The sequence below is a fragment of the Larus michahellis genome, chromosome 2, assembly GCF_964199755.1.
Source record: "Larus michahellis chromosome 2, bLarMic1.1, whole genome shotgun sequence".
Taxonomy (NCBI): Eukaryota; Metazoa; Chordata; class Aves; order Charadriiformes; family Laridae; genus Larus; species Larus michahellis.
In genome coordinates, this window is record NC_133897.1 from 25,478,808 (window position 1) to 25,501,876 (window position 23,069).

General features: G+C 36.9%; 1 protein-coding gene across 3 annotated transcripts in view; it reads left to right on the plus strand.

Annotated features, from left to right (window-relative positions):
- Window positions 1-22,423, plus strand: part of STEAP2 (STEAP2 metalloreductase) — a 23,095-nt gene extending 672 nt beyond the window's left edge. The window contains exons 3-6 of one of the 3 annotated variants that reach the window (XM_074574627.1): window positions 2,824-3,348; window positions 4,977-5,504; window positions 7,100-7,264; window positions 14,467-22,423. In XM_074574627.1, coding sequence (XP_074430728.1) covers window positions 2,857-3,348; window positions 4,977-5,504; window positions 7,100-7,264; window positions 14,467-14,751 — 1,470 coding nt within the window. In that variant the 5' untranslated portion in view covers window positions 2,824-2,856 and the 3' untranslated portion in view covers window positions 14,752-22,423. Of the gene's footprint in view, window positions 1-114; window positions 3,349-4,976; window positions 5,505-7,099; window positions 7,265-14,466 lie in introns of those variants that run through there. The other 2 variants (XM_074574628.1, XM_074574630.1) reach the window with 2 other exon arrangements.
- Window positions 22,424-23,069: the final 646 nt, after the last annotated feature.

Genomic DNA, 23,069 nt, shown 5'->3' on the forward strand with positions numbered 1-23,069 from the left:
ATCCAGTGGCGGCCCGGCTTTCTGTTTGCTCGTTTTTCGCCTCCAGTGGTTATTTTTCCAAGAGCAGTTTTTCACGTCTGTGTCACCTTCTGGCTGACAGGGCTCTGTAGTGTTTTCTTAGCTTATCTAAGGGCAAATGTCAAATTTATATCGCTCCTACTATATTTTTTTTATCTCTGAAGCCAGATATTTTGTAAAAGAAGGTTGGTTTTGTTGCAGTCTGTTCCTGAACAACCCACCTTAGCTGCTGCTTATCATCTGCTTCCCATCTATTTACAAATGGATTGCTCAATAACTTGATGTAAAATTTGTCCAAAGGCTGAAGTTAGGCTAACAAGTCTTTGCTTTCCTCAGACCTCCTCCTCCTCACCCCTTCTAGAGGTATGTGCTAGTCTGCTTCTCTTGTCCTCCCTGAGTTCTCAAGGTGTCACTTCAATCAGCGTTTTAAGCGTCGAGGGTGGATTTCATAAGTGGACTTGAAAATCTTTATCTTATCTTTATGCTTTACTCTTAACTTACCTTTTTCCTCTTTAACCTCACCTTCTGTCTCCCTGTAAAAGGATTTTCATTAAATGTCTATTCGCAATTAACCTTTCTGCTGAGGGCTGAAATAAAGAAGACATTTATTACTTTGTCCTGTTTTGTGTCACCTATAATTTTTTTCCTTTTTCTCTTAAGTTATAAACCTTGCCTTCTGTCTTTTATTGTATTTATGGAACCTTTACTTGTTACCCTTATGTCCTTCACTAGTTATATACTCATTTCTGAACTGTTGCTATTCTGATTTTATCCCTACATGGTAGCACTGTCACTTTGTGCTGTTCCTTAGCCATGCACAAACACACCCTTTTTTTTTTTCCTCTTTTTGTGTTATTTTTCAGGTCATTAAAGCTTTCCTGTTGCAGTTAAAACAGTCTTATACACTCTCTTTCCTCTGAATTGCTATTGTGTATTTAATATAGTCCCTTTCAGCAACTGCTAGCTCGCTGATCTCTGCCATCTCTTAGATTATTTGCCCAAGAGTCATGTCTGCTATTCCCTGAGGGTTTTTTTGTGAAGTCTGTTAGTTTTATTCTGTTCCTCACACTCTACTTTCCTAGAACAGGCACTGAGAAACTTTGGTCAGTGGGCCAAATTCAGCTCACCAGAGCAATTCATGTCCAAATTCCTTGATGCTCTTTGGACAAAAACTGAAAGTAGGCTGCAGTATGGTTAAATGGTACTGGTAGCCCATTTCCTCATGGCGGTTCCCTTTCTATCCCGAAGTTTTGCAGCATCTTCACATCACATGGCATGAACTGAAATGGGCCTCTGTAATCACATGGTGAAAGCATACATGTTCTGTCATATCCAGCTGATGTGTATCTCTTATCTGATCAAAATAGAGCTATGCTCATTATGTTCCTGATTGTGAACCCATCATGGTACCAGAAATGCTGGTATTTTGGTCGTGTTAAGAAATGTTTCAGGTCATGTGGTAAGAAAGAAACCAATGTTTTTTCAGCGCATGCATCAAAATCTACGTGGTCTGCCTCTGCCAGTAAGATTCACTGTTAGAATCTTTTCTTAGAATACTGATTTTGTGGTCACTTTCACATATTGCTTTAGAGTCTCAGTGCAGCTTCAGTGAGTTCTTTACTTCTAGTCAAAGCGGAAATGAAAAGTGCCCATTCTTCTAGTAGCTTCCTCCAATTTCTGAAACACAAAGCCGCTTTTAATTGTGGCAGGTTGTTCACCACACATACTGTATTCCAAGCTGGTGGATGGGTAAAGTCCCCCACTGGTGATTAGCTACCATCATATCAGCTCTTGGATGGTGGCACAGGAAGAGATTCATTCAGCCCCTCCTTTCTAGGTGGTCTGTTGTTGATTGCTCCCAAGACAGCAACCTCATGTTTTCTCTTTCCTCCTTAGCCTGCCTTTCCTCATTGCTTCCTTCACTTTCAGAATTCATTCCTGTTCTACAGTGCAGAACCACTTACCTTGTAACGGTGGTTTCATGTGAAGACTTCCCTCGTGGGGGTTGTTTTGTTGTTTTCTTATATCTTTTTGTCTTTGTTACAGCTTTGCTGTAGTTCTGCAATCTCTTCTCTCCAAAGCTGGACCTAGTTAATCCTTATACATCCTAGCATTCTGACCTAGCAGTGTCGTTAGTGATCTCATGAATAGGCCCTGACAAATTTCCCTTGTTGTCTTCGCCATTGGATACATGTGTGCCACCCATTTCCCTGGCTGACAAGTGAGTATGTCAGATGAATGTCTGTGTCATGGTAGTAGCCATGACATTTGCAGCTTTGAGATTTTTGCATCCCTTCCTTCCTGGCCAATATAGGATACCACGATAATAACCTGCATAAGCTTTTAGTGGAATTCAGCTTCCATGAACTCGCTGTCCTTTTGCCAGCCACAGGCCAGCTATGTCTACCTTTTAATATTTTCCATAATTACCCAGTTTTCCTTACATGTTTCTTCTCATTATTCCATTGACCATTAGTTTCAGGAGCACAAGGTTATCTTGTGGTCCAATATTCCAGGGCAGTGGAATATAGGGAATAGAAAAAGATGGAAAAAATATCATTTACTTCTGTAACTGTATTATTGAAGTGCTTGAAGGATTTTCTGTTTCTTGTTGTATTAGCGACACATTGCAAGACAAAATTGATTAGCAAGTAGTTTATTAAGGAGATAATACAACACAACACTTTGTAAAATAAAACCACATATTTTACTCTCAGAGATGTTTGTGGCTTCTGATGTCTTGTGAAATTGTATGATGCTGCATTTTTCCTTCTGTTGCTTTCTTTTTTTTTTTTTTTTTTCCAGAAGAAATCATTGTAGATTTGGTGTCTTGAAAGTATGGAATCAATCTCTATGATGGGAAGTCCTAAGAACCTCAACGAAACTTTTCTACCAAATGTTGCCAATGGCATAAAGGATGCCAGTAAGGTCACAATAGGCATCATAGGAAGTGGAGACTTTGCTAAATCATTGACAATTAGGCTTATCAGATGCGGGTACCACGTGGTCGTAGGAAGCAGAAACCCTAAACTTGCTGCCGAGTTCTTTCCCCATGTGGTTGATGTCACTCACCATGAAGATGCAGTAGCAAAAACAAACATCATTTTTGTAGCCATACACAGAGAACATTATGCCTCTTTGTGGGACCTTAAGCATTTACTTGCTGGTAAAATTCTGATTGATGTCAGCAATAATACAAGAGTAGACCAATATCCGGACTCCAATGCAGAGTATTTGGCATCACTTTTCCCAGACTCCCTGATTGTCAAAGGATTCAATGTCATTTCAGCATGGTCACTGCAGTTAGGACCAAAAGATGCCAGCAGACAGGTAAATGTTATATATTTGTATTAATTTAACTTGTTTGTAAGATGAAAATGACAGGAACTGAATGTAAGCAGCCAGAACTCATGGGATTCATCCTGCCTGATTACCTAAAATGTTGCGCTTTTAGTTTTAAGTTTTGATAGCCAATGAAACTTTCAGATTCTAGTTCATCCACTGTAAGACGTATAGAGTAAGTGGTCCAAATTGTCCCCTGGGATGCCTGTTTAAAGATTACAGAGGAAATGTGGACAGTAGCTTAGACTAGACAGCTGACCTTTAGATGATTACAGACAGAGGAGAGGAGTTGGGTCTTAATGTCTCCTGTAGGAAATATGTTAATATTTATCCTTATGCTCGATACAAGAATAGAGACAGTCTTTCCAAGTATGTTTTAGTTTCAGTATTGGTTTACATGGGGCGAACTATTGAAAAGATGCACGGAAATCCAAGGTCCTGATCTCAGGGCTCCGTAACAGCAAAGTGAATGAAAGAAATTATCTAGCTTTTAGAATGCCCCAAGATCATAAATATGAGGAAACAGAAGGAGGCACATATGTTTCTAAGAGATCATGCATTTGATACAGGACTGCTTGGGAACATCATGTTCAAATTCCTTCCCAGGATGTTCCCCAAATCCATCCTGTATATAGAAAAGGCAGCTCTATGTTTTTAATGCTACGTTGGAAGTGATACAAAAGATTTAAGCCTGTGCAAGAGCCCAGTTCTTCACAACTTTATGGACTCTCAGAAATGCATGAGAAATGACTGGTGTAACATGAACTACTGGAGACTAAATTGAGTTTTCTGTCACTTAAGGTAGATTTTAAATGGAATGCAATTGATATAGAATAGCATAATTTTAAAAATAACCTCACCATACTATTTTTATCCCCTTTCAGAATAGCTCTGCACTATAAGTAATTAACTTCTGTCAAAACTGATCATGTTTGTTCTAATGCGGGTGATCAGTAAACAGCGTTGGGCAAACTATAGCCCACTGTAAATTTTAAAGTAACTTTAAAGTACTCTGTAGCCATGCATTTCTTCCACTATGTAATAAATTGGTCTTTAGAAGGAGTTTTTATTTGGCTGCTAGTTTTTGGTTTTTTTTCTGTTAAACATTGTGGAAATCTGGATTGTGAAATTAAGATAAAATTGTTATACATGGAGAGATTACACAGTTCTCTGCTTTGCATTTTGTTTATGGCACAGCTGTTTTAGGGTCATCATTCAAGATTCCTGTATTTTTGAGAGACTCATGATTTTCTGAAATGCTTTTAGCCATTGTTCCAAATCAGTCCAGTCCTATAGACATTTTGGTGTGGGGAGTTTCAGTGTGCAGATTACCAGGGCATCCCACGGTCAGCTCATTATTAACTCCAAGAAAAAGCCAATTTTGTTTTGTTACTCTCTTGCTAATCAGTGTGCATATTTTCACTTTGTCAGGATTTCTATATGGTTTCATTCTCATCTTGAGGATATAAGCTGGGATAACAGCATACAGTTTTAGCAGTAGTGCTGTGGTTTTGTTCTGGAGGCCCTGAAGGGTTTTTGTGATTGTGGTTTTGGGTTTTTTTTACCTTTGAGTCTCTTTCTCTGACTACAGACAATTCACTTGACTTTCCCAACAGGTCTATATATGCAGTAACAATGTTCAGGCTCGCCATCAAGTTATTGAGCTTGCCCGTCAGCTCAGTTTTATTCCTATTGATTTGGGGGCATTGTCATCTTCAAGGGAGATTGAAAATTTACCTCTGCGACTGTTCACACTGTGGAAGGGGCCTGTAGTGATTGCCATTAGCCTTGCAACGTTTTTCTTCATCTATTCTTTCGTCAGAGATGTAATCCATCCATACGTGAGAAATCAGCAGAGTGACTTTTACAAGATCCCCATTGAGATCGTGAACAAGACTCTACCAATTGTTGCTATCACTTTACTTTCTCTAGTGTATTTATCAGGACTTATTGCAGCAGCTTATCAGCTTTACTATGGTACTAAGTATAGGCGATTTCCACCTTGGCTGGACAACTGGCTCCAGTGTCGAAAGCAGCTTGGCCTGCTCAGTTTTTTCTTTGCAACAGTGCATGTGGCATACAGCCTCTGCTTACCTATGAGGAGATCAGAGAGATACTTGTTCCTCAATATGGCATATCAACAGGTAAGCCAATCTCTTGCTCAGTAAGTCAAAAATGCCTTTGCTGTATGCATATGGCTCATGAATACAATATATATGTTTTCTTTTTTCAGCGTAAATGTTATGGGTTATCTTATGTATAGCTAGTGCCAAGTAAGAAGGGAGACTAAGAGAAACATCTGTGCATTGTGCTCACCTCATGGGTCAAGCTGCAGTCAAGTTTGTGTGATAGGACACATCCTTGATTCCCCCTACTTAAATCCCTGATAGTAATACAGACAAGGAGAATGTAGGATAGACAGGATAAGAGCAACAGCTAGAAACTTCTGAGTTTCTGAGGTATGTTCCTCTCTATGTATACTTAACATATGGGGGAAGTATGTATATCATCAGTGCATTTACAAGTGTGGAAAAAAGTATAAGGGCAGATTTTCTATTAATGCTTACGGATACATCTATGTTTACAAAATGAAAATGCTGTTACTTTGTAACATTTTGGACCAGTGGTAAAAATATTTTATTAATTAAAAATTCTGTGAACATCATCTATTACAGGCAATAGAAATTGACTTACAGTTCCCAGGAGCAATTGGTCTTGCATAACCCTGAAACAATCTCCGACAAATCCGTCATCCTTTAGAAGCGGGTCTGATGCTCCTGTCTGTCAGTGAGGTAGCTTATTGTCACCTTTAAAGTGGCAGAAAAGCAGCATTGCCATTCAGCACATAAAATCTTCAGGAAAAAGAGATCTGATGGAACAGAAAGAAAAGCAAACTAAGGAAATCAAATCAACTGTAACAAATTAACAGGTCCACAAATTCTAAAAGGGCTAGCATAAAAAAATGAATTTAAGAGAAAGGCAGGAAGAGCAAAACTATAAAAGGCAGCAAGAAGCTGTAATTGTTCACAATTAGTATTAGTAAAGGACCCACTGATAATTTTACTAAGAAATTATCTTGGGTTTAATAATATTGTAAAACTCTCACTTGCGAATATTCCTAGTGAATGTCTTTCAAGACATGCCATATCACAGTTATTCACCTGAAAGTGGAAAAATAATTGAATATCCAAGCCTCTTCATTGTTAAGGGTGTGAGTTTTTTCTGGTACAGCTCTCCAGCGAGAACAATCTTGTATGTATCTGATGTCAACAGTGAAAGAGGCAAAATAACTTGGACTTGGCATAGGGAGCTGAAGCAAAACGAGGAAATTATGCTATATTATTTCTAAATGTAAAAAACTAAAAACAAATTGCAGGTTTACCCAATTTCTGTTATAGAATTGAAGTTTCCAAGGTCTGAAAAACACAGATACTTTTCTCCGGTATATAGGAATGTGCAGGTTTATCTATTATTATAACATAATTGTTACAAATACAGTGTTACATTTTCTTTTAACAACTCGTCTAAGTTTCCATGTTTAACACACTTTTAATCTAACAACAGCCAATACCAGCAATAAGGAAACAGTTGTTTTTCTCCAAGACATGAGGAAACCTCTGAAATATTTGACCCCATTTTATAGTTGTCCTGTGACTAGGCTTTTACTCACCAAAATAACTTCTGCTGATATTTTAAATATTCTGTAGAATAAAGTTCTTCCTTTCTGCTCTTTCATCAGGTTCATGCAAATGTTGAAAATTCTTGGAATGAGGAAGAAGTGTGGCGAATTGAAATGTATGTCTCCTTTGGAATAATGAGTCTTGGATTGCTTTCTTTGCTGGCAGTAACTTCCATCCCTTCAGTAAACAGTGCCTTAAACTGGAGGGAGTTCAGTTTCATTCAGGTGTGTTACTTTTTAAATAAGGGGGTTTGCTGTTAACAAGAATTCCTTGATGATGATCATGATGGTGATGATCATGATCACAAACAAAAGCACTTTGCAACATGATGAGAGCTTTTTTTTTCCTCTCACTGGTAAGTTAATTAAAACAACATATCCTTACTCAGCAGATATATTACCATGAAGGCACATTAAGCATTTCATGAGTGTTAGCAGAGGAATTTGCATTTTATACTTCTTGGTCTTAAATAATCAACATAGCCAAGACCAAATGAACACTAATCTATTCCTTTTCCGTTGTTAGAATTTCTTGCTAAATTCCAAGTAGATAGTTTTGGACAAACTTGCTAAAGGTATTGATACTGATGAGATACTGCTATATGTAGATGCACACAACTGTTAAAATTGAAGACTTAATTTGTCCTTGCAGGACTTTTATTGCACAGCCTTCTGACAGCCGTGGTGTCATTGACTCTATTTTGCTTCCCCTCCAACTGTGTGGGAATTAATACAGCTCTCAGCTGCATTATTCTCTTTAGCTGAAAATGCCCACTAGTAAAATATGAAATTTTGTTTATTAAATGCAGAAGCTTTTCCAGGTCGTGGCATGCCTTCTGCTGCCCTCCTTCCTCAGATAAGGATCTACAATAGGCAGACCTAACCAGCATAAAATACTGAGAAATACAGACTTTAATAAGGAGCTTAATGTTTGCTTCTAAACAAAATTGCCATTAGTTTTAGGTAGCAGTCAGTGATAAGAAATTTTATTAGGATTCTGTCTTTTGATAGATTTCCGAAGTGTGCGCACGCAGTTTTGGCTTTTGTTATGTTTTGTTTTGTTCTCTGACTTTGGATTCAGTGCTCTAGTCTTAACTCAATCTTTTCTGATTAACCTTTCTTCAACATAGCCACTGTAATAATATTGTCTAATTCTTAGTCCTGTCACCGTTTACAAATTCCTACCTTCAGAAAACAGGCACTGACTTTACTGTTCAGGGCTTAAGTTGTGCTTCATAATTTACAGACATTTTAAAGGGCGTGATGGGGAACACTTCTTTGGCTATAGTTGTCAGAGGTCTTCAGTCTGTAAAGTAAGGTCTTCCCTTCCCTAGGGTTCCCCTTGGCCTACAAAAAGTTTGCTGAAAAATTTTTCAAATTAGAGTTCCCTTGACAGAACTGTTTATTCTCGCTCACGGTTTTGAGACTTCAGAGGGAATAAATACCCATTTTGTATTGTTACAACATCCCTGCCACCCAGAGTTCTCTGCGTAGAGACAATAGTACTGCTGTTGGGTGATGTAAAATGTTAGTGCAAAGGGCAAAAAGATGTGAGTGAGTGATGAGTGAGGTGATGCCTTTATCCAGTAATGAATGAACTCCGGGCACAAACCAGCATTTGTGTCTTATTTTTCCTTATTCAAATTTCAAAATTTCAAGCTGCTGTGGCTGAGTCAAAACCCATACAATAATCACTTAGTGATGTGTCTACAAGGGCATTTTTTATTGTGTCATATTTACCACAGTTATTTCCATTGTAAATAAAGTCAAAATACTTCCAAATTTAAATAATTAGGAACTTTAATGAATAATCTGTCAGTATTTTGAGGAATTTGATTGGGAACAAGTTGTTTGCTCAGGAGGTATGTTGATACTGCATTTCATGTTGAAGAGAACTGGTATTGGTAATTAATTTTGATCATTTGCAATTTCTAATCACAACAAATATTAAACTACTAAAAATTTCCTTAAAGTTAATAATCATTAAAGGTACTTTACTTTGTTATTAATTACTTTTCAGGATGTAAGTTGTTCTTCATTTAGTTACTTGTCCTTCAAAAAAGTCCTTTTACTTTATTCAATCAGAAAACAGACTTCCAGTGATCTCTCATTAAAGTAAAAGGAGTCTGCATTGCTGCACAAGTTTCATTGTACCCAGTATGCAAGTAGAACAGCTAGAACATCATAATACTTACTGTCTTTTATATTTTTCTTCTACTGAAGTGCAATATGATGAAATGAAGTTGAACTTAATTTTCGCAATCTTCTCTAAGCCAGGGGGACAAACTATCAGCCCATCATATCAGTGCTGCTTTTTTTTTTTTTTTTTTTTTTTGCTGGGAAAAGCAGTATGTCTGTAGCTTTAGTCCTGAATCTCAGAAGATTTGCCACAATAATTGCTGAACTTGTTTTGCGTCTCACAGATGAAGAATCAGTCAGCCAGTACACTCAGACGGTTTCTCACCTCAGCACTTCCCACTGAGAACGACATACTATTGCTTGCTCATCTTAGTAAATACAGTTTCATCAAAATAAGGGTCTGGTCTCTTCTAAAGTGTTTTACCACTAAAACATACTCTAGTCTTGAGTCCTACTAGGAAAATCTGAGTTTAGGATTGACAAATTATTAGCATATACAGTATAGACTATTTTCTACCCTGTTCCAGTAGTTCGAGCCCTGAGCAGAATCTCCCCTACCTACGGTGGTTCAAACAGATCTCCTACTGTCTTCCTAATACTGTAAAGAAACCCTAGTTGTGAATGTTTTTGTCCAGAAATCATTGCTGTCTTTGATACCCTCGCTTATTTTGGAGATGCCTCCATCTTATGTAGTTTCACAACACAGGTGTCAGCAGCCCCAAAAATTCCAGCCTGCTTGATCAAGGGAAAAGGACTTTGAGAGGAGAAGCAGTGCAGGCTCTGCTCATTCCCTCAGAGTGAATATGAACAAAGTGAGATATGAGAAGGTTGAACAGTGATGCTAAAGGAAGTTACTGTGTCAGCCCTACCAGGAGCTGAGACCAGCAGAAAACTTGGAGTTGCTGCAGTGCAGAGCTGACCACTGTACAAAACAAATATCTGATTACTTCATCATGATTAAGAGAGAAACACTCATAACATCCAGATGGAGGAGCCACAGAACCAGACAGTGATGAAGTGGTTGCTCAGAAGATCCTAGATGATGAAAATTTAGCATGAAACTTTGCAGGCATCTTAACATGACCCAGAGTTTGAGCTTATTGAAGGAAGAAGCTGGGGGTGATAAACCAATGCATCGGTTTTCTTAAATGCCACTTCAGTCTTCTGGTTTTTCTCTTCTAAACATACTTGGATAAGGAACAAAGGTAGACATGGGCAAGAAATCAAAAAGAATTTGTATTTTGTCAGAGCGGGCAGAATAACTAGCCTAAACCAACACACTGCAAAACAGAAAAAGACATTTATTAAAACCAGCCCTTGAGCGTTCACATAAAATACATGGAAATGGAGAATGTTGTCTGCAAGCAGTGCTGCACTGGGTCCTTCAGTCTTCTGAAGGAAGTTAAACTGTAAATATATAATATAAGCATAAATGACTACCACTTTTTGGTTTTATTTTTCCAATCCAAGAGTTCAAGTCCAAAGCACATCACTCAGAGTGGCAATTGACAGAGCAGACTGGCTTTGAAAGCTAAGCTTTTATGTTTCTTAGCAAAAATCAGTGCAAATCTTCCATTTGCATAGTAGGAAGACGATCTTTTTGTAGACATTCTTTTTGTCTGCTGGCACAATCCTAAAGTTTTTTGGTGACAGTATTACTAAAACTTTTCTTTCACACACACTTTGAGGAAGGGCTAGCTTGCCTTGGTTCTCCCACAAGAATAACATACTTTTCCCCCAAAGTAAAGAAGAATGAGGCCTGATTATTTAGCAAGTTTATGGGTAAGATTCCAGTCAGAATTGCTACAGACTGTTTATAAGTTTAGCAATATCCTGTTTCTGGCAGAATCTGAAGTATACCTTGCATAAACATAGGCTTTGGAAAATACCTTTTGTATATTGCTTGGAACTACTCAACCATTGTGATGGTAGAAATTCCTGAGGCAGATTTGTCCCACAGCAGATTTGTATCTCTATATATGTACATCTTCCTGGTAGCACTTTAGGGATTTTTCTCCTGCATCTTTTCCACTCCTTTAAAACTTCTTCCCCCCTCAGCCCCCAGACAATGGTAGTTTGTCCAGTTTATCAGTGGCCTTGGCTGGGAATCTCCCACATTGGCTAAAAAACTGACTTTGGTGAGGAAGGAAAAGAAACAAAACAGGGAAGACTTACAGAAAAGCTAAAAGATTGGAGAGTCCATAGGAAATGTGCTAATGTCTTACTCAGCTTCCAGGAAACACAGTATTATGGAAGATACGGAAACAAAGCAACCAAAGATGTTCTTCCCCTTTTCCCAGCAGCCATCCTAGAGCCTAGGCAGAGGGTTCCCAAGACTTACAATTGTTACTGCTACTCACTCACCAATGTGAATTTACCAGTGAAGGAAAAGTATCCCTTCTTGCTGCTTTCAAAAGGCCTCTGCTCTTAAAGAAGTTAGCATCCTGTGCCTCTCGTGGCCTCCCTGTGGTAACGTCAGTGTAAGTGATCTTACAGCTCTCATAGACATATTCATCCCTTTCTTTTTGGGTCTTAAGAAGCCAGGAAAGGATGACAGAAATGCAACATGTATAATCCATCTGAAGCACAACTACATTTCAGGAAATCTATTGTCTTTAGTCCCTGTATTCCATCCCCCACATTGTCCAGTCATAAACTTGTGCAGAAGAAAATGACTTTGCATACCTGAATGATAGCAGCTCTCTCAACTTTCCATTATTAAACAGATTTCTTTCTAGCAATTAATAACTCCCACAGCACAATCATTTATTTCTCAATAATTGAAACATCTTTCATGTTAACATCCACAGGGGTGGTCAACTTTGGAATACGACTTTCTGACACTACCACTGGCCAAGATTTGTAGTATGTAAATCAGTGCTACCAACTGACTTTATTTTTACTGTTCAGCTGCCCAACAGTGCCTTTTTCTGCACTAGCTGATGTCTTTTTGTCCAACCCTGCTTCAGTCAGTTCTGAGTTTCCTCATTTTACTACTGTACAGCCATTGCTGTAGTCTTTGAACATTTGCAGATACAGAAAAATCAAGTCTTTATAATGAACACAGAAATTTGTACTGACACAGCCTCCTGCAGTGGGGCTTTACGTAAGTAGCAAAGGCAGCCAGTCTTGCTTGTACTTCTGGAAAAGTCATTGTCAGTAGCTGCAAGCTAGGATAAATGCTCTTAATTGAACTTTCTAGTACTGATCTGCCCTGACTAAACAAACCAAAGACTGTCGAATGCTAAGTTGTGTGGAGGACCTCCTCTTTCTAGCTAAACGGTGTTATTACTGTCAAAAGTACATCACAGAAATATGGCAATTAAGGGCCTGGTAGAAGAAAATACTATCAGTGGCTGACAGAAGCTCTTATAGGAGTGTCTTTGTTGTCAGATTTTCAGATGAGTGGTTGAAATGGTCCAGTACTTACTAGCACACACCCTACCAACACTTCAAAGAAGTGTATGGCAACTTTCCATAGGAAAAAAATACCAACTTAATAGAGGTGCATCATATGTTTTTCTGATCCTTGTGCTGTTAGTTCTAAATGTACTGATGTACTACTTAGCTTCTATTTTGACCATTAGATATAAAGACATACATAGTTGCCTCAAAACTGTAGTTTGCAGATGGAATTTAAATAAGCATTAAAAACTTTTTTTGAAAAATCTGGGAACAGTCTATATAACATTTCCTTCTTGTTTCTTTTTGAAAAATTGTTATAGTTCTCAGCAGTAAGCCTGATGAAGAAATGAGGGATATGATTCACTTGTGCCCTTTTCTCTGCTGGCAGTGATAGAACAGCAATGAATTCAGGACAGTCATACAGGCAGAAATCTGCAATAACATATTCAAACATCGGATTTTATAGTATTGTTTTGCTACCCAAATTTCTTACCAGAACTTCCGTTCAGATAAGCATATGCCATTTTCATATCCACAAGTGGTTGTCTGATGGTTCTGTTTCTTATGAAATATTTTGAAAGCAAATTATTCTTTTTTAAAAAAAGGTGCAGCACATCTAAAATGTACCAACTTGGCTCTGAAACCATTGGCAAAAAAAATACATAAATATTGGCAAGTTAAAAAACATGGTACCAACTCTAGAAATTAACAAAAGTATTTTCCCACATATACCATTATATCTGTGAATCCTTGCAAATGGTATTGTCTCAGACATTCTCCTTTCCCTAGAAGTTGATTAATCTTGGAAAAAGTTCTTTCACTAACTATTATAGACCCTTAGGCTGCATTTTTCTTTGCCTCCCTGTTTACTGGAATTAAACGAAAACTTGGTAGCCAATTACCTTTCTTAATATCCATTCTCTGTTTTATGATTTTCTACAGATGTTTCACAACCAAATTAGTAATTACATCAGTTTTGGCCAAAAAGAGTTTTCCTACATTTGATCACCACCAAAATTCAAAGTATAGTAGTCTGTGTTTTCACCATGGGTTGTGAAAGTCGAGGTTAATACATTTAACTCAAGTCTGCAGAGCAATACAAATACAGGGTTATTAAAAGGGCAGATTCACAGAATTTGTTAGCCCTACCTTCTGTGGCATACTCTAGATTACATGATAAGAAGTCCTCTGCAGGGTGCTGTGGGAACATTCCACTTCATGTTTCATCCAACACTACCTGCATATCGTAAACTGCAGTGTTGCCTTGTGCCATTATGCCCAAGTCCTACAGTCCAAATATTCCCATTAACCAGTAGGCAACAGCCGATGGAGAAAGCTAAGGAATGGATTTTGCTAAATTCAGACTAGTGGATGTAGGTCATTGTGAGGAAGAAGCAAACCGCACCTCTCAGAGTGATACAAATCCAGAGTGTTAGCCCCAGATCTCTTCCAGCAGAATTGCATTGTTCCATAATCATGAATCTTGGAAGTGATCTACCCTCATAGTTAAGAAACAGGGAACTTAATTTCCAATCACAACTGATGCTGCTCCAGTTACTTCACTGGGATTATTCCCTATTCGCACACATATCCTGAAGTTGACTTCCATTACTTAGAATTTGGGCAAACATCATCTTCATTTCAGCTTTGACTAAGGCCTATAGATGCTGGCAGAGATATGTTGTAAATCAGTGTTCAGTTCAGTCTGTAGTTTTCAGAACATGTGAATTTAAAATGACATATTGCTAATTTAAAATAGTGTATAAGTAAGAGATTTTAATATGATGTCTAATAGAAATGTTAAACTAACGGGTTAGAGCTGTCGGATGAAGGACCAGGTACTATTATCTCTTCGTTTTTCCTTGTTTTCTCTTTTTTCAAAGTCTACACTTGGATACGTTGCTCTGCTCATAAGTACTTTCCATGTACTGATTTACGGATGGAAAAGAGCTTTTGAAGAAGAGTATTACAGATTTTATACACCACCAAATTTTGTTCTTGCCCTTGTTCTGCCTTCTATTGTAATTCTAGGTAAGATCATTTTACTTTTGCCATGTGTAAGTAGGAAACTGAGGAGAATTCGAAGAGGATGGGAGAAAAGCCATGTTATAGAAGAAGCAAGTGGGTCTGTTCCACATCTCTCCCCAGAACGGATAACTGTCATGTGATAATAGACTAATATTAATTTGTCAGCACTGCTGTAGATGTTTGGGTGATTTTTTTTTGGTCATAAACTTGTATTTTTAGGAGTTTACTAAAGTCACCGTGGACTTGCTTGGCATATAGCACAAGCTCTCAACCAAACTATGAGAAATTTATAACTAGAAGACTACTACTTCAGATAACCACAGAAGTATTTTTGTTTTGAATTACAGAGGGCAGATGATTATGAAATCAGAATTTTTTAATGCTCCTTTGCACAGTTATATCACAACAGTATTTTATTATAATCATGCTTTCCAGATATTTCTTTGACTTAGACCATTATGTGTCAGAGCGCTGTTTATTAATACCACATTTTCGGGGCAGTTTTTCTTTTATTAAAAACACACTTCTGGGTTAGTGAGTTCACAGTATAGACTAATAGGGTTAGTAATTTAGGAAATAATCAGGTTTTGAAACAAATTAATTTGTAATGATGTATTGCACATGTACAGTATATTTATTTGTCTGTGGTTTTACACCATTCTGTGATTTGAATATGCAAAACCAGTTTCAGTTATGGTGTAACTGTACATCTTGTAAGCAAATGGTATTGTGCTAACAATACCATTAACTACCATTCTTTTTTTTCAAAGTGTCACATAGGATTTTATGACCTTTGGCATATCTTTATTTCCATACATCATGTAATGAAAGTGTTATACATGTATAGAAAAAATTGCACGTATGTGTGCAACCAACTAGTTTTTTTATTTTAGAATGATTTTGAAATATCAAAAATATTTTAAAACAAAAAAAAAAGGCTGAGAAATCTGCAACAATAAAAATCCATTTTCACTGTGAAACTTCCAATATGTTGATACAGCAGGGAAGCATCACAATACTCATGTTCTGTATGTTTCTACACTGGAGTTTCAGTTATTAATATGAATTTCCCAGAGTCTCTCTTATATTCTTAGTATTTTTTTGTGTAAATCCAATCTTCTATTTTTATATAAAAGTCTTACTTTTACAACAAGTGTCTCTGGGATATGCCTGAATTTTTGAGAAACAAAATTATTATTCTTATACTTAAAAATGAATTTATCTCTAAAAGTTGACATTTGCATCTCCTGTGGGATTCAAAAGAATGTACACAATTATTTATTACTACTGCTTTGTCAGGTTCTACTCTTCTCTAAAAAACCCAGCCAAACTCAACTCGTACCTTCAGGCTACTCCTAATTAGCAAAACCTTTATTTCAGTGAATCAGAATGTGTATTTGGTCCTAATTTTCTTTACTTGTATGAAATTATATTTTTCTTATCTATATTTGCACTGTTTAGGATCTCTGACTTTCTTAGCTGAACCTTCACTTATTATTTATTACTTTGCAAGAATTTGTCATCACTATGATACATCAGAAATACACAGTACTTACGCTTGAATTTATCCTTAAACATCGCTAATCCTGTAAATCTCGTTATCTCTATTTGTATTGAAACCAACAGCTCCACAGAACAAGAAGAATCTAGAATAAAAGTCTGCCCCCAGTTACACCAACCTAAACCTAAAGAGTTGTTCTTAATTTCAAGTTCAAGAAATCTACAACAGTTTTATTTTCATTGTAGTATCCGTATTCCCAAACTCACACATCAAGCCTTTGTATATTCTGGGTTTGTTGCAAATAAAGAGACAGTTGAACTTATTTTCATTTTAAGCATGTTCAAATCTAGAAATGAAAAAGAAAACATTTGCATGACTTTTTCCAGAATTAAAGCATTTCTTATATGTCTTTAAACATGTTTTGTATTGAATGAGATGTCAGTGAATTCTTTTTGAAAATGGAGGTTTGTGAAAGAATTTTTTTGGAAAAAAAAAAAAATTCAACTGCCTTTCATGCATGTCAACAGATTTTTGAGTTTTTTTCAGTTCACAAATTTTCAATTGCAATTAGTTGTAAAACTCAGTTTTATCCTCCTTTTTAAGCTACAGGGGGAGAAGCAATTGAAAAGAGAAAATTCATTTTATTTCACCATTTTTTGAAAGGTAAACAATAATAACAGCTATAATTGGTCAGACTAAAGTCTTTGACGTTTGTCTCCACTAGCTAACAAGTGGCAGATGCTTCCACAAAGAGGGCATTTGTCCGGTGATTCTTCTCCTCACATAACCTCTCAGCCTCTTGAAAATCAATAATTTAGGACTTATTTGAGACAGGTGCTGCCTCTGGACTGTCGTATTTAATAGCTACTTTCTCCAGAAATTTATCTAACTTTTTAGAAATGTGAAACTTTCCCAGTTCTTTACAGGAAAAGAAAAGACAAGACGGAAGGGAAAAAAAGTTTCATAGATCTATCAAATTAATAAAAAAAGTTTGCATTCTTTCTTTTTTCCAAAAACAAGTCAGTTTCAAGGTACTAATTTATTGTCCCTCCTCCAATATGTAGCTATTTCAGTGATACTTGTGGTGATACACAACCACAATACTATTTTATCAAACATTCCAGGCATTAAGTGAAAAACCTGTCGTTGTTGAAAACAGACGGGAGCCTAAACTAGTACGAATGAGATTTTCACATAAAAATGAAGAACAAGCGACGATTACAACTTCTAACTTACTTTGCCTGTCTGTAAATACATTCCAAAGCAGAAAGCTGTATATTTTTTGAAAGGATTTTATGTAACTATTCAGTTACATATAATACATATATGTAACTGAATTTCCTGGTCTGTTGCCTATTCCATTATTGCAGAGGGAAAGCACAGAGAGCTTAGGCATTTGTGCTTCAATCCTTTAAATAAAATTAATTTAAAAAATCTTAGAATACACAAAGTCTTGGATAATTTTAATGGGATAAATACCATGCTACATTCTACCCCAGTCCTGTGCACAAAACCTGATTAAAATCAGTAGAATGGGATGGTATAACTGAGAGCAGAATTTCACACCTCAGAACAAATTTAGGGCAGAAACCATTTCTGTTGACAATCTGATTATATTCCAAAATTAAATATCCTGCTATTATTTCATAGTAATTCTAGACTTCTGTAGAATAGGTAATTAACACTCATGTTCCCTACAATTATCTAATTCGTTTGATGCAGTAGTGATAATGTTGCAGAACTGAGATACTGTACTAATGGAAAATTACTGTCAAAGTCCATATATATTGTATTCTAATGCAATCGCTGACAGTATATACAGAAATGTATAGGCCCTCTTTCCTATGCAAAAAAGTTATTTTATCATTAAATTCCTTCAAGAATGTTTAAACTGTTAAATTTCAAACTGCCAAAGGTGTCTAGAGAGAATAAAGATGTGTTGTTCCTTTTATCAAACTGTGTGTGTAGAAAATTAAAAATGTGTTTTGATTTTATAAGTTACTTGAAAGGTTGAAATATTAAAGTATTAATAAATAGGTAATATTTTTAGAGCAAATATATGATGACATTTGGTGAAATATTTGTGCTACAAAATGACATGGTTTCCCATTAGGCCATGTATTTACTTCTAACTGGAATAACAAGTTGACTTGTGATTTAATATTTTGTAGTGTTCTTTAAGGACCAATTCACTCTAACAACACACTGTTAAGTCCGGAAGTAAAATGCCACTCATGCATTTGCTACACGTTATGTATCATATATCATGCACATGTTTAGTTCTATAGAAGAACTCACATTAGGACTTCTGATCAGAAGACGACCTGAGGGCTAAAAGTTTAGTTTCAATTGCCTAAATATAGACAACTAAATTAACTTAGATGTCTTAGTTACTTAGTAGAATAAATAAGTATATTGAGGAATAGCCTGCTATAAAAATATTTTTGTGTAGCTTTATATAAATTGCTTACTGCCTAATGAAATAAACTTAATTTCTCTTCATTACTGTTCAGTGAAAAAAAATAGTGCTTAACATGTAATACAGAGCTGTACACATCATATTAGAAAATGGAGACCTCTATGTATTTAGCAACAGGTTATTTGTTTTCTATGGATATTAAGGTATTCTTTCTTAACATTGTCTAAAATACAGTTCTATTACAGGTTCCATATGCGTCTTTAATTTTATCTTGGAATTCTATTGACTGTGACAACTATGTACAAGTTAATTAAGTACCCATGTTCTTGAATTATTTAGAGATTAATTATTTTGTAATTATTTTACAAGTTCTTTGCATGTTTCGCTTGTGGTAATGATTACTGTGAATTGGTGCCACGTTGAAGTTTTTGTTCCAACATTGTGCATTATATGATGTGCCAACATGAGAAAGTACATTTGTATTTTTATTTGGCATTAATTGCCTATAAAATAGTGTGTCTGTGTGTGTGTGTGTGTCTGGATGTTATGAGGTACACATGCTGCCCAACTAGCACTAATAAGGCAAGGAGTTCCTAAGAGGCTATAAATTCCACAGGTATGAATATAGTTAGGAAACAGCTTTCCTCTGAATGTGAAGGTTTCCTTTGAAAGTTAGATATATCAGGCACATAAAAATTAGATAGATTGACTTTTTCAGTATAATATTTTCATATATGCGGTGGTAACGGATGCATATGCATAGTTCCTTTCAGACAGTGCATCTTGTAATACACAAGTTTTTTATGTCTTGGCTGTTCATCCTGTAGTATTTTCTATCAATGTAATGAGTAATGTTGCAGTACTGATATTGTATCATTATAGGATACTGCTTGAATTAATTAGATTACAGCCTTTAAAATAAGTGACACGTTGAAATGACTTGAACAATGATCTCTATCATTATATATTGTTTCTCATGCCTTGCTGGCAGTGTCTTGCAGTGAGCAGAGTATGTCTCCCATGTGCAATATTCTCTTTGTAGCTGTGTTTGTCGGTTTGTTCGTGCTGTCTCTCTGAACAGGGCTATTATAAACTATTAGTAATGCTTTTATCTATTTTTCCATAGACAGTGTTTTACACAAAAATCAATAAAAAATCAATGTCAGATATTTGGTTTTTTCTTCTGTTCTTATGCATAATAAATTTTAGCTTGTTTTTCTTTAGAAAACATGTGTGCTCTGATCAACATTTTCTCTGAGAGGTAGAACTTGAATGCAAGTTCATAAAAAAAAATTCTAAAGAGCAATTTGTTTGTTTTGCAATGGCTGGATAACAGATGTTTCACACAGACACACTGGAAAGCGATATCCCGTATCCTCCTGTAAGGTATTCTCCATTTTTTCAGAACACAGAGTGAACACTACAGTACTATCAGCATATATTCAGTCCAGTTTTCATTCAACAAACAAAAAGTTTGGCAAAAGTGAGACTACTAGGCACAAGTAAGTTTGCCAGGTGGAGACACTCTTCCTGTTTGGTTGTGTGTGAGAAAGCATTACTGTTTAAATGAGAAAAACAGGTCAACCACTTTGCAATCCTTCATTTGGAAATATATAACTTTTTTCCAAATAGGCTTATGCCAACATAAGAGGAAAAAGGAAAAGGATACGACAGATGAAATCCTGCTTAAATAGAGGTCAGCAGCATAAACCGTTCTGAGTTCAGAGAAGTCAAGTTGCACGAGTTAGTGAAGCTGGCAGGATTCGCATTGCTTTCACATTAAGTTACATAGCTTGCCCGCATTCCCAAATGGAATTTAGGTATTTTTTAAATTCAAAATATTTCATATGTATTTGTGCCATGCCTGATGTAACAGTAACGGTTTGGTCCTTCAAGTCTGTCTTCTGTTAGCTTTTTTTAAAATCTCACCCTGTTTCTCTGTATCACAGTGCTTGTTTTACTGAGTGTTGATAGTACGCTAGCAGCTGAGACCCTGAACTTACACCTTTGTCCAGCCGTACCTTGTACTGTGCAAAAGTGTAAGTTCTGGCTGCCGTGACTTACTTAATTTCCTTACAATAATAAAGTTCAGTGTGAAAGTCCCCCTCAAATCCATACCAGCAATGACCTGAACACTGTATTTTAATAGTATAGGCAGGTAGATCCTGATCTTGGAAGCTCTGTTGACTTTACAGATTTAAGGTTGTGTCTACCACCAGCCACTTCGCAGCTCTTTTCTTTTTTTCTGTGGATATCAAACACAGGAGGTCTGGCAGGACAGTTCTGCACTTTCCTGTTCTTATGCCCCCGCTTCTTTTTCCCCTTCCTACTGACCAAAAAAAGAAATGAGAATGAAAAGGAAGACAAGGAGTGAACAGACTGATTCTTAGAAAGATTCTGATTTCTGTACTATAAAGAGCTCAGTGTCATATTTGATAAACAGTGCAGGTGGCTTTAGAAAACATCTACTTGGTTCAGTACAGCCAAGGAAAGGACATCACTTGGCTGGGGCTGAAGACCCCCATTGCAGCACGTGAAAGGTGCATCCTGTACAGAGTAATAGTCCTTCAAGAGCTGGCAACCTAATTTCTAAGACGGCAAATACAGAGTAGAGTAGAGGAAATAATTCACTCAGCAAAGTCAACAGGAGATTAATGGCAGACCTAGATATGGAACCTTGATCTTCTAACGCACAGCTGCGTCCTACATGTTCGACTACACAGTCCTGTCATTTTATGAAATTTAACTTTACCTCAAGAACAGAGCTTGCTGACATGTCTCTTCACACCAAAAGAGTTTGTCCTCAGTCAAAACAGAAATCCTCTCTACATCAAATCTACTTTTTAAACATATTTCTTAGCATGTGTAAGACTTAACATTTAATATGTCTGAATTAATACTCTCAGAAGTAAGGTACTAAAGCCTTGATGTCTCAAACGTTATTTGTTACCAACAGAAGAGGTAGATGTGATAAAAACACAATATAAGCCTGTTTGGGGCAGAAAACTGTTAAGTAAATATTTTCACAGTTGATTGCAGGTTTTTGGGGATGGACATTTGCCATTCGCCAAGGGCAGCAGAATCCCTGTAGTCAAACTCGCACAGTGTAGCTTTCATCCCAATTTTTAAAAGCTTCATTTATGAAGAAGGTGCAGAGAGAGCAAATGGGGCTTTGCAATATGATCTTTGGAACAGTCAGCCAACAAATGGCATGTGACCTAAGCTTATAATTTACAGACTAAGTTGCCCAATTTAGGTATGTTCTCTATACATTTGTCATTCAAAGCACAAGCAACAGAACTTAAAACCACTTAAGCCACAATAAAATTAAATTTTAGTGCTTTTTTTTTTCATAAGCTTAAAAACTTTGAATATGTACAACTTCAGTTGAAGTATCTGGGCACCAAGCAAAAAAATATATAATCCAGTTTGTTGAGCACTAACTGCTCGCAGACCTATAAGCATTGTCATTATAGTTTATCGCAAATGCTTAATAAAAAATCTTGTTCCATCCAGATACAAGACAGCCACTCAGAATATTTCCCAGAAACAAGCATTTAGGTAGAACATGGAAGGGTTAGTAAAATGGTTAGAGGAACGGAGAGATGTGTGTATGTGGATGGATGAAAAGCATCAAACACCAGCAAACGATGCAACTGGCAGCCGCATCGTTGCATTAGGTGAATGCGCTGTAATGTCCTACAGGTCCTGCCTTTGTATGACCTGCGTTCGTATGAACGCAACTTGGGATGTTGTGCATGTCAAAGCGGTCATTGCATTTTCCAGATGAGAGTCCTATTCTATGCTAGGCCCTATTTTTGCTATAATTTTGAAGTTGTATACAAGATGAACTTGTACAAAATACAGAGTGTGGATGGGTACATGCGGCATTGTGTGTTTTCCCTTTGATGGAAGGAGAACTGTACAGCATATGTGAGTACTGAACATGTTATGCATCTTACTTATTTCTGAAGAAGGCAGGTATGAAATGGGAGAGGTGTGGTGTGCAAGCTGGGAAGAATGAAGACAAGAACTGTGTTGGTTATAGTTGGAGCCATAAAGATTTCTTTCTTGTTTCTCTTATCAATCACTTCTTTTCCTATAAAAGCTGTCTGGACATTCAAACAGCTATCTTAGCATCTAATAAATTTATTCATGTATTCAAATGTTTCTTTGGCACCACAGAAGTTAAAAAATAATTGTTAACGAAAGCTGTTATCAACAAGTGCCTGCAGTCAAAGACTTGGGATATGTGCATATCCAAAGTTCCATATGCGCAACTTGTCCATAGCGTATCCAGCTCCGAGGAAGGGCAGCTGAAGCTGAAGTCACCACACCACGAGGTGTCACCTTTTTTGCTGCAGCCACTTCTGGACAGCCAGCTCTCCTCCTCCAGGTGTAAACCCAGCAAAGGAAGGGCCTGGTGTTCTGGGCAGCTTGGCGTTGGCGGGCTCAGTCACGTTCCCATCCTGGAGGCAGCATTTCAGGATCAGACCGTACACCCCTGGGGTGAACATGTGCCCCCACAGGAGCAGCTG